At 43.1% G+C, this 19,118-nt stretch overlaps 1 protein-coding gene across 3 annotated transcripts in view; it reads left to right on the top strand.

Moving 5' to 3' along the window:
• Positions 1-4,630: 4,630 nt before the first annotated feature.
• Positions 4,631-19,118, top strand: part of DPY19L1 (dpy-19 like C-mannosyltransferase 1) — a 97,912-nt gene continuing 83,424 nt past the window's right edge. For all 3 annotated transcript variants that reach the window (XM_081244983.1, XM_081244984.1, XM_081244982.1), the window contains exon 1: positions 4,631-5,015. In XM_081244983.1, coding sequence (XP_081101109.1) covers positions 4,718-5,015 — 298 coding nt within the window. In that variant the 5' untranslated portion in view covers positions 4,631-4,717. The remainder of the gene's footprint in view (positions 5,016-19,118) is intronic.

Genomic DNA, 19,118 nt, shown 5'->3' with positions numbered 1-19,118 from the left:
TCCCTTTATTTATTCCTCAAACTTACATTAGTTGTTTCTTCCCTTCCTCATTCCAAAAAGGATTTAAGATGTTCCTGTTAGCACTTACTATGGGCCAAGCACACAAGGGTTTCGGATATATGTTGCTCCCTCTCTATAACGTGTTTTCCAAGTTTCCTTCTGTTCAAAGATCTATCGTTCCAACAAGGCCTAGACAAGTTTCATCTCCTCCCTGAAAACTCGTCAGTCGTATCAGATGCGGTCTTTTCTCTTTGGAACTCTTTCAGTACTTGTGCTCTGAATTACATATTTCCCTACGCAATCATATTTTCTCCTAGCTTACCCTACCTCTCCATTGAAACTGTAAGACCTTTGGGGATAAGGACTTTATGTGAATTTTTTTTTTTTTCTTTTCAGTACGCGGGCCTCTCACTGTTGTGGCCTCTCCCGTTGCAGAGCACAGGCTCCAGATACGCAGGCTCAGCGGCCATGGCTCACGGGCCCAGCTGCTCCGCGGCGTGTGGGATCCTCCCGCTCCGGGGCACGAACCCGTGTCCCCTGCATCGTCAGGGGGACTCTCAACCACTGCGCCACCAGGGAAGCCCTATGTGAATTTTTAATGTCTCTGAAATCCACTAAGACACCAAGGACATAGTAAGCCCTCAGTAACTGCATTTTAGGGAGACAAGCCCCTCTGTAATGGAGTGTTTCTTGACAGTGCACTAGAACTAGGACTAATAATGAACTTTCTGAGTTTCTCAGGAACAGATATTGGAGCATGAACAGTTTAAATTACAAGGTCAGCTACCAGAAAGACAAGATAAAATTTGAAAAGCAATAAAGTGGCAATTTACATTTGTTCTCACCAGATACTAAATAAATATTCATTATAACACAGTGACAAGCTAATGTTGGGGCTTTGTGGAAAGTTGAATGTTATACAGATATACTTTGTTGCACTCATTTTAGGTTTCTGTGAAGTGTGCCTGGATTATGCAGGTTCCTCTCTTGATATGAGCAACTGCTGAGGGACACAACTGTCAGAATCTAGAACTTGACCCCCAGACACTTTTGCAATAAACAGATCAAGTGACCTAGTTCAAGGAAATGAGAAACAGATGCCACAGTCAAGATCCTCCTTTTGCTGTCACTCTTGTGGGTAGGAGAGCGAGTGGGAGGAAAAGGCGGAAATTTGGAAGTTTTAATTAGGGCCTTGAAAATGCAAATGTAAAGAAATAAGGGGCCTCCCTGGTGGCGCAGTGGTTGAGAGTCCGCCTGCGGATGCAGGGGATACGGGTTCGTGCCCCGGTCTGGGAGGATCCCATATGCAGCGGAGCGGCTGGGCCCGTGAGCCATGGCTGCTGGGCCTGCGCGTCCGGAGCCTGTGCTCCGCAACGGGAGAGGCCACAACAGTGAGAGGCCCGCATACCGCAAAAAGAAAAATAAAGAAATAAGGAAATTGGTTCCCGGCAGTCTTCCCTTGACCAAATTTTGCTTTTCATTGCCCATTTAACAATGTTTCCCTGGTCCCTATACTTTAATATCGCTAGGCTTTATTTTGGGGCATTTACTTGTCTTTATTATTTTATGTGCATTTCCTCTTTTTAATTTCCTATTTCTCCATCCCCAAAGCTTTTACAAAATTAGTTTTTTAATTAAAAATTTTTATTTCAAATGCCCAATATGTAGCTTTTAGTGAGAAAAGGATTGGGCTTGTATTCTGGTGACCAGACCAGGGATTCTTCATGAGTGGTTGCTCTGTAGGGTTTCTATCCTTGGAATTTGTCTGCTTTGATCCAGTATTTCTATAGTGTCACATAAGGAAGTACCTTTCTGGTACATCTGGAACTCCTGAAAAAAAGGCATTAAAGGTGACCAGTAATTGTAATACTTCAATCTGTATTCATTATAATCTAGAATTAATTTTTAGGATCATCTACACACATTTTTTTTTAAAACAGCTTTCAGTCCCCCACCCCCCTTTCTCTCTCTCTCTTTAGCATCCACCACTATGTGGCAGCCCTTAGCCTAAAGATATGAATATGAGTAAACTGCATTCTCTGCTCTTTTGGTCTCAGAGTTATAAAGACAAAATGAAATCTGGCACATAACTTTCATGACTATTCCATTTTTTGCTCTACCACTCTCCCTGTGTGAAACATCCTCCTTTCTTGGGGGGAGGGGAGAGAGAAGTAAGAGCAGTTGCCTACTATTTTATCCAAGCTTAATGACCCATGAAATGGTCATCCTTTGTTAAGCAGGTGTGGGAAGCAGGAAACTTCAAGGGGAGGAGCAAGTGCTCAGACAGCTGAGAAACTTGAAGCTCAGAGCGTGTGGGTCTGGTCTAAACATCACACAGCTGTCCTTGCTCCTCAGCACTATATTCCTCTGCATCTTCACATCCATTCTGGACTGTCAGCTTCAGGCTTCGGGAGGACAGAAGACTTGCCACCCTCCATATACAGCATCCACTGCTTTGAACATTTATCGAGCAATTACTTTGATGGAAGTAATTGTTACATACCTTACATAGACCGTCTTACTTAATTTTTACTAATCTGTAGGGTAGATGTTTTTGTTACTCTTATTTTAGGGATGAGGAGACCGAGACTCAAAAAGGTCTGGTAACTTGGCCAAGGTCATAGGGTTGGTACACGTCAGAGCAAAGACTGGAATACGGGCCTATTGTCACCATGTGTTTTGACCAATATGCTAGACTGCCCCCACTTGGTCGCCGAGAAGGGACTCCTCAGCACTGGTGGAACTGATCAAAACCCACTGGGTATGGCTTAAACAATAGGTGTTCCTCTTTCAATACAGTTCAACAAATTTTCACAGTCAGGCTCTGGGTTAGGCTCTGTGGGACAATATGAAGTTGAGTAGGAAAGCTTCTTTGTTTTCTAGAAATTCGAGACCATGGGAGAGGAGGGCTAGAACTAAGTAACTTTCAACTGCACTACAGAACACAGCATATTTAATCTTCGTCTGATTATGTTATCTCCTGCATTCATTCACTCAATCACTCATTTATTTTTTCAACAAGTGTTTTCTCTGGCAAAATGGTACCAGTTGAATCCAAGAGGGAAACACACTGGATCCATCTGACACATAATTTCAGAATACAAGCATTCTGTAATATCACTTCAATAATTTTAAAAAACCAGTGTCTAAAAATAGTTGTTCCCTGTTCTGATGAAAGACAGGTGAAAATTCAAATTCACAAAATATAGAGTATGAGGGATTATTAATTAGCATGGCAAATTTTTTCCCTTTACAAAATAATTAATTGCCCTTAAAAAGGCATAATAGTGAATGGATGCCGATGTTAATTAACTTCCTTAAATAACGAAATCACTGGACAAAGAAACTTAAGGGCAAGGATCCACAGCCACGTGAAGCACCTGGAATTACAATGGAGATAATCAGAACGATGTGGCTTGATTTACAAAATTGGGAATTAAGGACAACTTTTTGGAACAAGCCCACCGGACACCGCAAGGAAAGGAACTTAGTTATCCACGAGGCTGTAGGGTTTTGTGCAAAGAATGCAAGGGTGGGTGTGGGGGAGAAGGGTAACTGGGATCTGCCTGGTTTTCCCAATCTTCCTGGGCTTCCTTCAGTCATACCTTCCGCTTGCTACGTGTAAGAAAATGCGTTTTCGACTAAGGTTTTGTATTTTAACAGCAAATAAAGTTTTTCTGCTTTCTTTCAAGCCACAAGGTTACAGCATTTAAAACTAACAGAACATACGATAATTTTTTCTTCTCGGTCCATTCAATTTTATCACCCTCAGCCTGGGCTCCTACCCTGGTTTTCGGTCTTAATGTCAGGCACACACTCTCGACCCCTAACAGCTCCCCTTGAGATACTCTGCTGCCATTTAAAATCGGGTTGCCCCGCTCGTCGTATCAGCGAATGCGGGAGCTGCACTCGGCAGCGCTCTAAACTGCAAGGCCACACATTGTGGAGTAACGTGACCCAGTGGCTCTACTTTGTTCTGCTCTTCTTCCAGCGGCAGCGCCACCGAGGCTCCCGAGCGCACGCACAGCGCCCCCCGGTGGTCATTCCCGAGCGTCTCCTCCCCGGTCCGGCCGTCCCCGCGACGAGCTGCTTGGGCCACGCGGGCTTTCCCGGGGTCCACTTGCAGCCTTAATCGGGTCCGAAACTTCGACCAGCGGCCCCTGCCCCGAGAGGGCCCTTTCTTCTTCCCGGCTGCTCCCAAAGGGAGGGACAGCCGCTCCCGGGAGGCGATCCGTGCCCTCGCCCTGGCTGAGTCCTGCGCGGCTCCCACGCAGGACCGGGGTCGCCGGGATGCCCCAGGTCGGCCCCCGCCCTCACCGGAAGCCCGCGCGTGCGCGCTGGCTGTCCGGGAGCGCGCGTCCGGCGCGGAGGGGCGGGGGGCAGCGGGACCGCGGCCGCTCACAGGGTGTCCCCGCCCCCGCCCCCGCCCCCCGGCGTTCCGCGGTCGCCGTGACAACCGGAGCAGCGGCAGCGGCGGCGGGGCGCGCGAGTCCGGCGCCGCCTCCCGGCCGCACCGCCAGGCAGGCAGCCGCTGCCAGGCCTTGCAGCTTTCCCCGCCTCCCCGCCGGCGGGGAGGGGCCGGCCCGCCCTCCGCCCGCCCTCCGCCCGCCCTCCGCCCGCCCGCCGGAGAGTGAGCGGCGCCGGGGCCGCCCCGCCAGCCCGCCGTTCCCCGGCCGCCGTCCGGGCGCGCGCAGCGAGCGGGCGCGACTATGCCAAGATGGTCCTGCAGGCACGGAACAAGCACCGGGAGGCGGCCCCCAAGCCGCCCCAGCCACCCCGTGCCTCGCAGTCGCCGCTGAGGGGGGCACCAGATGTCGGCGCCGGGGAGCCCGGGCCCGAGCGCGCGCCCCCGTCCCCTCGGCGCAAGGGCGCCGCGGGCAGGAAGGGGCCCCGCGCCGAGCCCGCCCCGCCGCTCGCCGGGGGCGGCCTCGGGGGGCGTTTGGCGGCCGGGCTGCGCGGGGCGCTGGGCCTGCGGCTCTCGGGGCGCGGCCGGACCTGGACCACGCTCCTGCTAGGTGAGCAGCCCAGCGCGCGGGCGCCGCCGGGACGCGGAACTTTGAGGCGCGGGCCCCCCTCTCCCTTTCCCCTCCGCTCTCCTCCGGCTTCCGTGCCGCCGAGCCCCGCCGGTCGGTCCCTGCCAGTTCGCAGCCCTCTCCGACTTTTCCTGGGACATCCTTATCTCTTCCTTCCGTCTCCCTCCCCTAGGCTCAGTCTTCCTCGCTCCCTTCCTACTTGCTCTCTGTCTCTGCTTTAAAAAAAAAAAAATGGCCCCGAGATCAACAGCTGCCCGGCCTGGCCGCGAATTGGCAGGTCTGCGCTAAAGAGATTGGACGCTGCTGATTGGCGCGGGCCGGCAGCCTTCCAGTTATCTCGCCTCCTGTCCGGGAGAATGGTTTGCTTTGGGTTGGAAGCGATTCCGCTGAACTCAAAGCAAGAGCACGTCCCCTGTTCTAGAAAGTTGCTAAACTTAAAATTAAATTTTGGCGTGCTGTTTTTCTTCTTGGCTGCAGACACCGCCGATGGCACTTTGTGATTCCCTTCCGCACGTCACCTTCCCGGTTGTGTTGTGTTTTGGGCCCCCAAGCTGGGACCCTGCTGACCTGGGAAAGATTGGTATGGAGGGCTCCCCTTCATCCGCTGCCTTGACCTAACGGATGATATGTAATGTGCTGAAAAGAATAAAGTTGAAACATTCACATGTTGTGGACCGACTTCAGGTTTCCTTTGTTTTCTGATCGACATTCTGATAAGGCAAGTTATAGCAGTTTGGATAATAGGCCTAATTTTTCTAAGTCTAAGTCAGCAAGTAAAATGCTGTAACACTGCCTTTCCTATATAATGTCATTAATGGGCTTTGGCTACTGAATTATTTAACTCTTGGTCCTTTCAAATTCCTTTAGTGACCCCAAAGAATTTGGAGTTCAGTATAGACCAGGGAATAAAAAACAACAAATCGGCTTCCCCTGAGATCACAGCCACTCAATCATAAAAAGCCAGTCATCACCGTGTGTGTGCGCCTGCACACACACACATTTTAATGGGCTCAGAAATGTTGATATTGCTTTTGGGGTACTTTTTTTTTTTTCTATTGTAGATTCAAGCCTAGCGAAATTCAGTATTTTCAGTACATTTCTCCTTTTTTTCAGTAGCGAGCTTGAAAAACCTTGCCAGTGTGCAGGTTAGTTAAATTCACCTTGGGGAGGCAGCATGGTACAGTGGATGAGACAGAGGCTCCTGATCCAGTTCACTGTGTTTAAGTTTGGTTTAAGTTTCAAGTTATTTCCTTGGCGAGCCTTGCATTCTCTGTGACATGGGATTATCACCTGCCCTACTTACTCCAGGGCACATCCTGAGAAGCAGAACTAAAAGGAGTGGGTACTATATGGCTAGACACTTTGTATCTAAAACATTGAACAAGTTTTAGTTGCTATTAAACTAAAAGCACAAGCATAATATTGATTTGATATCTGGTGACAGAATGAAGTTGGATTTTTCTTGAATAGATAGCTACTATAAACATTAACCACTTTGTAGCAAAATATGGAACGGCATCACTCCTTCAGGTGGGTTACAGTAACAAATCATACAATAATATCTATTGCCATTTTCTTATGTGCATATCTTCTTTGCTTGTAATTTCATATCCTTTGAATCTTATATTGGATGGCTTATATTTGGATCTAGTAATGGTTCATACCTAAGTTTTGTATTAAGGTAACAGTGTGACACTTTACTTGATTCATCCCTTTGGGTATTGGAAAGAGGTACAGTGAAGGTGCTGTCCCACATTTTTGGATGTACTCTGGACACTGGCCATCAGATGGATGGAGGTTGGATGACCAGACCAAGGTCTAGAGACTTTCTGTCCTTGCTAGCTGTTTACATGAGGACACGGGGCAGCTTGAAAGATGATTCTGGAGAATAACCACACCTGGAATGTTTGGTTCTTTCTCTGGATCTGTACTCTCAAAACCTGTAAAGAGGAGCAGAGTTTAGACATGTTTGAAAGCTGCCTCATTTTCACTCTTCGTCCCTCCCAGAATGAGTGAGAACTGAGCTGACGTGGTATGGTTTTTTAGTACAGGATTTTGCTATGACAAAAATTGTTTCATTTGTATTTTGGAAGAAATTTTACAACTTGAGGCTCCCTGATAGAAGCACACCTTTTAAAGAGAGGCTGACTAGGGGTCCCTAGTCTCTCATCTCCTCCACGTGTGTGAAGCACTGATGGGGAGCTCTCTACCTACCAGGATGGCCCTTTCCACTGTTGGGCAGTCTTAAGCCCTGTAAAAAAATCCATTTTAATAAACGTGTTTTTCTTTTTTTAGACATTATTTACCATTTAATGGTAACAGTCATAAAGAAGGTCTTTGAAGTGTTTATTTTTAGATGTTTCAACCCAGTAGCTCCCTATATCAGCCAGGGGAGGCAGTGGTGTAGTAAGAAGAACCATGACACAGTGTTTTCCTAACTTTTTTGACCACAACCTGCAGAAAGCAACACAATTTATGTTAAACTGCTCACACTTCTGAAAATCCAACCCTGTATATTTATGCATGTGTCTCTCTTTCTGTCAAACTGTTTATGTCAGTGTCCTGGCAGGAAACAGATTTAACAAGTGGCCTATTTTCAAAAGTGTGAGCAGGTTTAAGGAACCCACAAAGAACACTGAAGCACCCAGGGATTGTCACCAGTGGGAAGGTGCTACCACCTCTGGGCCTGAAGGGGAAAGGGAGCTTCCTCCGGAGCTGAACCCAAGGAGAGCTGTGGAGTGGGGGCAGGATCACCCAAGAAGAGTGACCCCAGACACTCTGCCCACCCTCCGATCTCCCACTGGTGCCTCTCACTGGCTGTCCAACGGGAAATCCTTAGGCAAGGGGCCCAGCTGAATCATTCTGTAGGGTCGGCCTCCTGGGGCTGGGAACAAGGCAGAGAAGGGAGGAGAACGGATTTGAAAAGGGAAATGGAGACTAAGAGCAGTATATGCATACATTTAAAATAAAAAGGTCATGCACTGTACTCACTCTATAATATACAGTGCGTTTTGATTTTCTGCTGTCCTTTTTTTTTAAAAAAAAAATGCTGTTTATAAACCATTAAGCTGATTTCACAATCTAGTATTATGACCCACAGTTTGAAAACACTGCCTTAGAGGAACTGTTTTCTGATTCTGTACCTGTTTCAAACTCATTGGTGCCTGAGCAAAGCATTTAGCTTTTCTGAGCCTCAGTTTGTACACATGTAAAAATGGGAGACCTGGACTAGACTAGTGGTTCTCAACCTTAGCTGTATACTAGTGTCACCTGGAAACTTCAAAAAATCCCGAAAGCTAAGCCACACATCAGGCCAATTAAATGAGAATCTGGGGTGGGGTGAGGTGGAGGGAAGCATTAGTAGCTTTAAAGTCTGATGTTCTGCTTCCCTTTAGGAGCAGACTGTCTAGCATCACAGAGCTGACATTCCTACTTGACAGCAATCCCCGGAACTAAGTGTATCTACCCCTCCCCTCTTTTAAATGGGGACACAGCCCAGTTTGCCAAAGTTTCTCCTAATCTCTATTGTTTTCCCAAAACGGGCAGTGAGTTGCCATTTATCATCTGATATGTCTGTTATTTTAATTGGAGTAGCATTCACAGAGATGGTGAAGACTAGGGGTGTGGTGAGGGGACAGATTTAAGGGAAAAGATCAAGAATTCTGTCTTGGACATGTTACCTTTGAGACATTCGTGAGATGTCCAAGTAGAAATGTCAAGTAGGCAATGGGACATCAGAGAAGAGATCTGAGTGGGAACATAAAACAGGGAGTCATCAGCAAATGGGTGGTATTAAATTCATGGGAATTGATGATAGTATCTTCTCCTGATACGGGGTTTACTCTGTGCCAGCGTAGTTCTAAGTATTTTAGATTAACTGACTTATCTCAAATTCATTTAACTATTAAGTCAGTCTTCACCATGACACTGTGATTGTCATACCCATTTTACCAGATTGGGGACCTGAGGCACACAGATGTTAAGTAACTTGCCCAAGGTCACCCCTAGAATGTGGAAGGGTCAGGACTCGAACCCAGGCAATGGGGCTCCAGAGTTCATGCTCTTAACTGCTATGCTTATATTTCATCTTCTCTAGGGTGAGTATAGCAAGAAGAGAAATGAAGCCCCAGGGTCCAGTTCAGAGAAACCTCAACATTTAGTGCTCAGTAGGCATTAGCTTTCTTGTTTCTTCCTTCTTCAGGGGAGATAAGGAAGAGAGGGATCTTAACTAGAGATAAGGGAATAGAAGTGGAAAAAGAGCATATTGGGGTTGGCTTAATGGACAAGAAAAGCTGAGGAACCGAGAGGCACAAGGGCCACTGGCCATCTTGTGGGATGGCTTTCAAACAAACACTTAGACACACCTGAGCACCAGCCCTGAGGGTGTGTTAATACATAGATGTTGGGCCAATACAGTTCCCTGAAAGCCAGTGAGTTGGATGGGTATTTGGGCTTTTAGAGAGCTTCCTCTGTTTAAAACCAGTTTTTTCTTTCTAAAGTACACTTCTGGTTAACTTTAAAGAATGTTTATAATCACTTAAATATATGTTATTATTAAAATATACAGTTAGGAGGGTTCTGAATATGTGATATTCATGAGAACTCAAATAAATAACAAATGTGATAAGTTTAATTTGTGTAAATATAAGGATATATTACCAACTTGTGATTGATTTTTGGCCCATAATATGGCATCAATACTGAAAGCAGATAAAATTTTATTATCTACATGTGTGTATTTGGATGTTGCTAAAATTTGCACTATAGCTATTTTTGTAAGCTTTACACACTTTGTATGTAAGATTAGGCTATATTATAATGTCTCTTAAAGCTTATGTTAATGAGATATTTACATTATCATAGAGACTACAAGCCTGTGTGCTTGTTTCCAAATGGGGTAGCATAGGCTTGCTTTATAATTTATATGTTTAGTCTTAAATTCTTGTTTTGCTAGTTCATCTTTTACCATCAGATTATACTTTGCCCAAACCATTGGAACATTATTCTTCCAGGGAAGAGTCTGCTAGTTTTCTTTAGTTACCATTCTGATGATTACTAGTCATAAAAGTTAGTAAAAATTGCACCTCTTTCTAGGTCAAAACCTTTACATTACTGTTTAATCCCATAAAAAGCAGTCCTGTTTCATAGGAAAGATCAGTTCTCCATGGGTGATCTTTCATAATTCAAGAATCATTGAGTACGATTAAGTTTAAAAAGTGGAAGAATTAATTTTTGGAGTACATAAATCTACAACTATTGTAACTTTTATTTTTGTTTTAATACTAATTTTCATTTTCTCAGCATTATTACTGTCTTCCCCCCCACCCCCGAATGCATTTAAGAGCTCATATATCTTCATGTTTTCCTGGCATATTTCCTCATATTTGACTTCCTTTCCAAAGTAACCAATTATCAAGTGTGTTTTTCAGTACTTTCACTACACGTAATTGATTCTTGGATGGCATTTTGTATTTTAACCATAGCAGCAAATGTTAACATAACAGCATAGTCACCAAAATCAGTCACAGAAGTTCTGAGTGATTCATTGTACTGACCAAGGATGGAGGTGATTTTATCTTCTAGTTTACAGTAGCACCAACTATATCTTAAAACACAGTTGATAAATCACTTGGCCAATAACGTTTGAAAACTTGCCATCTTGACAGATTTTTAATTTGAGAATACTGTTATAATTGAGAAGAGTGAGGCTTTATTCGTATGTTCACGCCAACTCAAATTTGCCTAATATACTACTGCTCTGCATTGCATTTTCCTATTACTTCCTAACAGTAACCACTGCTTTTTGTAGTGCAGCCTTTCAGTGCTGCAAATGTCACACCTCAGAATACTTTCCCCACGTTTTAATACTAATCATAAAGTACTTACATAACTAGCAGAGAGCTACTGTTTTCTACTGCGTTTAAAAGTTTTTAAAAAATAAGACCTGATTCCTCACTCTTCTCATCTTTGATCTTCATGGAGGTTTCATGGGAATCTAGAACTTAAAAGTTAACTCCTGGAATTTTATATGTGAGGAAACTAAAGTGGGCCAGGTGAATGGTCTGACATCTCTAGTGAGTTCACTGGGTGAAGTTTGGGATTAAAGTTAAGGTATCTTGGCTTGTTAAGCACATCTGTCAAATCCTAGGTTTCAGATCTACAATCTAAGGCAACTGTCACAGATGCTTTAATGGGAAGATGATCTCATGTGTTCCAAGACCTGATAACTTTTTTAGCAAGAGCACTACTTTGGTGGCTTATGCTCATTTGGGGAATTGCTCTGATTGTTAAATCCTTATGGTCAACCTGTCAGTCTCCATTTTGTCTTTGCATAACCTTTTTTTGGAAACTACTAAATTCTGAATTGTTTTTGATTGTGTTAGTTGGTTGTTTGGCATTGTTACAAAAAAAACCAGAATAAAATAGTAAAAAACAGTATCACAGTTTTCTTAATCATTTAAAGGCTAAGCAAAACATTGTGCTACCCAAGGGCAGTTTGCAATTTGGGGAGGATGCATAACCTTGAGAATCCATAACCATAGCCTTAAAACTTTAAATGGCTTATCGATTAATGAACTTGTTAAAATCTCTTGCTTAATAATATGCTGGGCCTGGGTGTATATTGTGTTTATATGGATCTTTTTTTTTTTTTTTTTTTTTGTCTAGTGAAGAGATGCAGCTTCTACATTTTTTTCCATGAGATTTATTAAAGCTTTACAGTTTCACTATGATTGCTCAGGGGCATTTAATGAGCTAGCGTATTATTTCAGGTGTATATTTTATCTAGCTACTTGTTCTTTAAAAACTGAAAGGGAATTTTTTTTCAGTAAGGAGAAAGTTACTTTATGAAAATTGGTAATGTAGGTGGCTTTTTGATTTAGAAATATTTGTGTCCATTTTATGTGAGGATACGATTTTAAAAGGAAGTTAGAATTTATTGCTTTAAAAACCCATATGTTGGGTAATTGTATTAAGTATTGCCTACTTTAATATATGTATATACATAAATATTTTAAATGTGAAAATTTTCTTTGTCTATTTCTTTGTTTAGAGGCCTAATTTTATACTGTTTGGGGTTGGTGATATACATTTTCCAGGTTCTGTTTTCATAATTTCCCTTCAAAATAAACCTTTGTCCTTGATTTTTAAATTATTTCTAAGAAGTTTCCTCCTTTATGTCAGTGTACCCTTTTGGTTAAATGTGCTTATTAACATTTTTTAATGCTTAAGCTTCCAATCAGAAGGGCACCAGAGGCATAGAACCCAGGCAATCCGTGAGGCCTTGGTTTATCCCAATCATGTGACCTTGGGTCTCATGGGAAAATAAGAGCCATTTTTGCCTCAAAAGGGCTCCTGGATCTTTTTGCTTAATATGTGAAAGTGCTCTGTGAACTGCAACTGATAAACAGTTGTTAGACTTATTCATTATAATGGAGAATTTCTTAATTTTTCCCTAACTGTTGTAAGGTATTATTTTGCTCAATGCCAAATATATGGAGGAGATTCAAATTAACTAAGGTCAACGTCACAAGCATTATTACATAGACCACTGTGAATTCTACCTAGGAGCTATATAGTTTCTTCCAATCGTGACGGATTTTAAAGTAGTCCTACTTCTCACTTTGAGACTTAATGTCTCTATTAATAAATTGAGTGCATTCCTTTTTTCCCTATTGAAAAAACAAATTAAAAGAGTCAAACCTGCCAAGCCTTTTAGTTTGGGGAGCAGAAAGATCTAAAGGAAAACAGAAAATAACCATGGAGGCCCCTTGGAGAGTGTGAAGTCCTAAGTATTAGTAGTAGTAGTTGTAGCTATACAAGGTCATTACATGCTAGGAATAGAGATAACCAGGTGAAAACCCCTCATTTCATATTTGGTGAAAATGAGACTGAAGCTAAATAAGTCATATAAAATCTACGGAATATTTCTTCTTAAGAATGACCTTCTTACCATGGAAGGTAAAAAAGAATTCGATTCTTAATTTTTTTTTTCTTTTTTTGCGGTACGCGGGCCTCTCACTGTTGTGGCCTCTCCCAGGCTCCGGACGCACAGGCTCAGCGGCCATGGCTCACGGGCCCAGCCGCTCTGCGGCATGTGGGATCTTCCCGGACTGGGGCACGAACCCGCGTCCCCTGCATCGGCAGGCGGACTCTTAACTGAGCCACCAGGGAAGCCCCGATTCTTAATTTTAATTCTTTCCCTTTCTTAATCTTTATTTGCAGCTGTCAGGATTTTGACACTTTTTCCTTCAGAATATCTTTTGAATTTATATTTGCCTTTTCATAATAAAAATTGTTAAAAATGTAGATTTCCAGGCCCCAAGTGAGATCTGTTGAATCAGGAACTCTGAAAGTGGGGACCCAGGAATGCAGTCTTAACACGCCCCCCTCCCCCAGATCAGTGTTCTCATCCCTGGCTGCATGTGAGAATCATCCCCAGTGCTAGATATAGCAATGTTCAAATTTCCCTGGTGATTCCAGTGTGCTGTCAGTGTTGAGACATTGCCCTTAAAAGTGTTTATAAATCACTTGAGGGCTCAGAGGATTTGGGATGGGACCTGAGAGTCTGAATTATTAATAAGCTCCCAGGTGACCCAATTATTGCCGGAAAAACATGTGCAGTACAAAGCAGCGAATTCTTACATTAAATTTTGTGAACAGCTATGGAGATTTTGCTCCAGTCATTTCTGTACCAATGATAATTAACCTTGACTGTATATCAGAATCGCTCAGGTATTAAAAAAAATCCCTGGAGTTTCAGATTTAGGAGCCCTGGATTAATACTCAAACGTTTTATTTAGTGCCACGGACGATTCTAATGCAATCCCACGGTTTAGATCACCTTGGCTGTATATTGCTGCTTTATGATGTTCTCTCTGAAAGTTGCTCTTTCTCTTTATTGACTAGCTCCGTGCTTCTGAACCTTTTTTATATCATGGCACACATAGAAAATGATACCATTTGTGTGACATGAGCAAATGTTCTTTTCGAGGCGCAGGGTTACTGGCCCGTGGGGGACTCCGGTGGCTACCGTTCTTTTTTTGTTTGTTTGTTTTTTTGCGGTACGCAGGCCTCTCACTGTTGTGGCCTCTCCCATTGCGGAGCACAGGCTCCGGACGCGCAGGCTCAGCGCCCAGCCGCTCTGCGGCATGTGGGATCTTCCCTGACCGGGGCACGAACCCGTGTCCCCTGCATCGGCAGGCGGACTCTGAACCACTGCGCTACCAGGGAAGCCCTACCGTTCTTGATACCACTGGTTGAGTGGCTCTGCCAAACTCCCCTCCTGGTGTTCCTAGAGCTCTGAGAGCCTGACACACTATATATATAGTGAGTGAGCCTTCAGTTAATGTCTCATTATTGTCAATATCATGTGTATTCTGTATCACCAGTATCAGTGATGGGAATTCTTTGGTGATGTTGGATCAGAGTCCACATACAGCCTTATTGTAACTGTCTTCTTTTCTGGCTACGCACCATAAATCCTCGCCTAAATTGTAATGAAGTCCTGTAATCCATCCCCCCTCCCCCCCAATCCCACTTTAATAAGCCCTGTGCTGAGAGGGCCACTATTGATCTGCCTTCTCAGATTTCTTACAGTTCATAGACTTTGTGCTATTTGCTTGGGGGCCTAATGTGTTCTCTCATTATTTTATGCACCTAAATCTTCTCAAAGATTTTATCTTTAAGGGCCCAGATGCTGGCTACTATTGCTTTAATGTCCTCAGTTTCTAGGAAAATGTGTTGTGCATCTAGGAGGCATTTAAGTACTTGTTGGCTTTAAAGCCCTAGATAACACACAATCTAGGTGTAGAAAGAAGGAAGGGGCCAAGCCTGAGGTATACACGACCGTTTTCTCTTTCCCAAACTGGGTCCTAAAGAATGTCTTTTTACTTATTAGTTTACTACACAAAAACTGGGCTTTGATTTTTTCTAGGTACTGTAGACTAGAAACATGATTTCTTTCAATATATTAATTTTGTTATATCTGTTTTACCTTCACATAATGGGAACCCTTTGAGCAGTTTGGAATGCTTAGATATTGTCTTTAGATGTTTAGGTTTTGACTTAATTGAGTATATTCTCTAATTTCTCTCACATGGTGATAGTCATTTAACAGTTCAATCCAGTGAGGTACCAGGCACAATGCTAGAAGATGTAGATATTAAGATGAACTAAACACAAGCTCAACCTCAAGGCTTCGCATCCTAGCATAGGGAACTGTTTAGGTGCTCTAATATAAGTGTAATAGCTATGTTGGCAGGACAAGCTTCACAAAATGCCACATTTGAATTCCTTTGACTTTGAAGGATGAATTAGTAGGTTTCAGGCAGGAGCAAAGGCATAGCATCATTAAAACACTTGATAGGGACTTCCCTGGTGGCACAGTGGTTAAGAATCTACCTGCCAATGCAGGGGACGCGGGTTCGATCCCTGGTCCGGGAAGATCCCACATGCCGCAGAGCAACCAAGCCTGTTCGCCACAACTACTGAGCCCACGTGCCACAAGGACTGAAGCCTGTGCGTCTAGAGCCTGTGCTCTGCAAGAAGAGAAGCCCACGCACCTCAACGAAGAGTAGCCCCCACTCACCGCAACCAGAGAAAGCCCACATGCGTAGCAATGAAGACCCAACACAGCCAAAAACAAAATGAAACAAAACAAAAAAACACTTGTCATTTTAGGGGATCATTGCCCAGAAGACTCAATGCAGCCAAAAAGAAAACTAAACAAAACAAAAAACACTTGTCATTTTAGGGGATCATTGCCCAGTGCAGCCAAGCATGAAGGGTGTGTGGTGGGATTAACTGGAAAAAGGCCAGAATGTGGACTCCATGGTGTGAGCCATGGAAAGACATGGGACTTTTTAGACAGGGGAAGGAGATGCTTAAGTCTACATTTAGAAACTGACTTCCTTCTCCAGGATGGATTGTTGGTGTGGAATAGGGAGACTACTTACTGGTGACTTCATCTTCTGGGAAGAAACTTTTAAACTCTGAACGGACCCTTGAGAGCAATTGTTAGTAATATTAAGAAGAGGTTGAGTGTGGAACTTGTCAAGGTTGATTTTAAAACCTTGTCCAGTGGATTTAAGAAGAGTTCTTAACTTCTTTTTATGTCATTTTGTTACTTGAGCATTAGGGAGGCCAAAACTGTGCAGAATGCTTTAAGTATGGATTGACCTCAATTTAGGAATAAGATGTATTTTTATATTTTGCAAGTCATTTTGGATTTACAATATATTTCTCTCTATAAATATTGTTACGAGATGAGGTCATCAAATGCCTACAGATGGGAAGGGAGGCAGCTCTGTCACTGTGGAAAGAAACTGAGGCTTGGAATTAGAACTTCTGGGTCCAGGTTCTTGCTTTTGGGGAAATAACCTCTCAGAGGCCCAGTTTTTCATTTGTAAAATGGGAATAAATACAGGATTGTTGTGAGACTCATTTAAGAGGGCTTGTGAAGGTATTCTGTGAATTAAGTCAAGTACTAGTTATGAAGTACACGCGTAAGGGATTAAATGTAGGGTAGATGGGAAACTGTAGTCCTGGCTGCGGTTGCAGGAGGGTGGCTGGCAGGTTACCAGAGAGGGGCAAGGGGAGAAGCAGCCCACCCTGGCTTCACAGTTCCTGCTCTCCTGCCTCGAGGAGGAGGAAGAGAGAAAGGACAGTGGGTCTCCAACTTTAGCGTGCAGAAGACTCAGCTGAGGAATCTTAGGAAAGCAGATCGCGGGGCTCGACATCCCAGCAATCCTAACTGGGTGGGTGGGAGGACTTCTGAGTCACCTGCTGGGGCGAGGCGACCTGGGGGAAGGTAGGAGGCTGGGAGAGTTGGTGAGAGAGGTCTGGGGGATCTGGTGCTGGTTGGAGAAGGGATGGGATCTAGGAGCCCTTGAGGACCGAGCAGAACAGCGTGGAAGGACCCCCTCCTCCATTTCTTTCCCCGTTCCTCCTGCCCTCTTTACTGCTGCAAAGCTCTGCGGGCCAGGCAAGGTCGAGGGGGGAAGCAGGGGGTGTCCCTTCCCACTTTCCGAGCTGTGGCTGGAAGGAGGGGTGTCAGAGGGAGCAGAGCTGGGGCAGGACCTCGGGAACTCCACTGCGCCAGGGTTGCAGACTGAGGATGGGAGGCTTAGGCAGCGGGCTGCGCGTAGGCGAGGGGTCTAATACGCACTGATCACTGGGACTCTATTTTAGAAAAAAAACAAAACAAAACTATTATATGCACACGAGTGTGCGTGTGTGTGTGTGTAGCTATCCATCAATCAAAGTATATTCAACTCTGGTTTATTATGTGGACATGGTTTAGGATTATTTAATTTCCCACCTTAATTATATGCATTAATTCAGCAAACATTTGAGTCTGGCTATGTGCTCAGCTTCTTGCTAAGTACTACTGTAGTAAAATTCAGTGAAACATTGTTTGTACCCTCAGGGAGTTACATTCTATTTTGTTTAAACACGATTCTAATAACAGGAGAAGAATAATTTTCAGTGAAGAAGCAGCTCAAATTGCATAAGGCTGAAAATTGATATAATGTGACATAGAATCTTGTACAAAATTTCTTTAATCAGAAGGAGTGGCCAATTTAGTTTCAGAGTATTGGTAATTTGTGTGCTTCTAGCAAAACTTAAGAGCCTTTCAGGATTCTCAGCCACAGGATTGCAATCTTTTGAATTAGGTTACAAAGCAAACCTTTCCTTGAACACCTTTTTCTTATAGAATAGTTTTGGATTTTTTGAAAGTTTTCTTTATCTTCTGATCTTTTTTTTTTAATGCTGTATTTACCTCAGTACCTTAGAATGACAAGAATAGCATATGTGTTAAACTGGAAAAATTGGTTATCAATTTTGTGACACTCCCAAAAGACTATACACAGGATTGATAATCTGGAATACATTTAGAGAAAATCATTTATAATCTTTTCTGTAGGCAAGAAGGCAAGAAAAGCTCTTTAGGGATACTTGAGGAAGTTTTTGTCATTTTATGTCTTTATGCTTAAATTATGCTCACAAGGCAGTATCTGCTTTACTTGCTGGGGCTTTCATTTTCAAATGACATATGCATATAATTTATCTCAGTTTTGAATAAATTAAAGTATAGCTCTACACTTATAAAAAAATTAATAGCTTCTGTATAACATACTACCTTTATCAACAGATGAATAGTAACTTTTTTCTTTTATCTTTAAAATAAAAAAAGAAAGCGGGAAGGGGAATAAGATACTTAGGGTAAGGAGGCTCTGGCCTTTGTGTCAGCCCCTCCGTCCTCCACAAGAGGCCACACAGTACAGGGATCTTAGGTCGGAATTCCTGCTTCCAACCTCCCTTTCTCTGTTTATCCACTTTGTTTCTTGGGCAAGTTCCTAAAGTTCTCTGGGAATCAACGTATTATCTGTAGACCAGGGAAGTTTGGTACCTAACACATCAGATGGTTGCGAGGATTTATTGAGTTAGTTCAAGTAAAGCACTTAAAAATGCCTGACAGGTAATAAGAATTCAAATGTTAGCTGCTTTATTACTATTATTAAATTGAAATGAACAAAGGACTTCAAAACATTGGGCAGATTATGAATCGACCCTGGAAACTATGAAAGAGGGTCATTCAAATGCCAAGAAATCCAAGAATTGTCTAGTGCTGCATGGATTGAATTAAAGGAAGGCACCAAAAGGCACTTTGTATCTTCCATCCTTCTGAGAAGTTGTAGTATTCTGAGGAAGTAGAGAGATGATGATCTTGAGAATCCTATGTATCGCTGCAGAATTGTGAAGGTCAAAGGCTAATTTAAAGGCATAATGTGAAATGCATTTCTGTTAAAGTCAGCAGAATACTGGATGCCCTCTTTTACCAGAATTACTTAGTATTATTCTAGAAGTTTATTATTATTGTCAGATGAGAAGAAGAAACTAATAGTAAAATTATAAAACATGAGCAAAGCTATCTTTTTAAAATATTTTTTTAAATGGAGAATTGAAGATGATAAACCAAAAAAAGAAAATAAAAGAATTAATAGTTTAGTAAATGAGCCCAAAAGAAATACATTACAAAATAAATACACTTCAAAAATAAGTACATTAACAATATCCAGTAAA

Source organism: Mesoplodon bidens (assembly GCF_964165515.1).
Source record: "Mesoplodon bidens genome assembly, chromosome: 9".
Taxonomy (NCBI): Eukaryota; Metazoa; Chordata; class Mammalia; order Artiodactyla; family Ziphiidae; genus Mesoplodon; species Mesoplodon bidens.
This window is presented reverse-complemented; position numbering and strand designations above follow the sequence as displayed.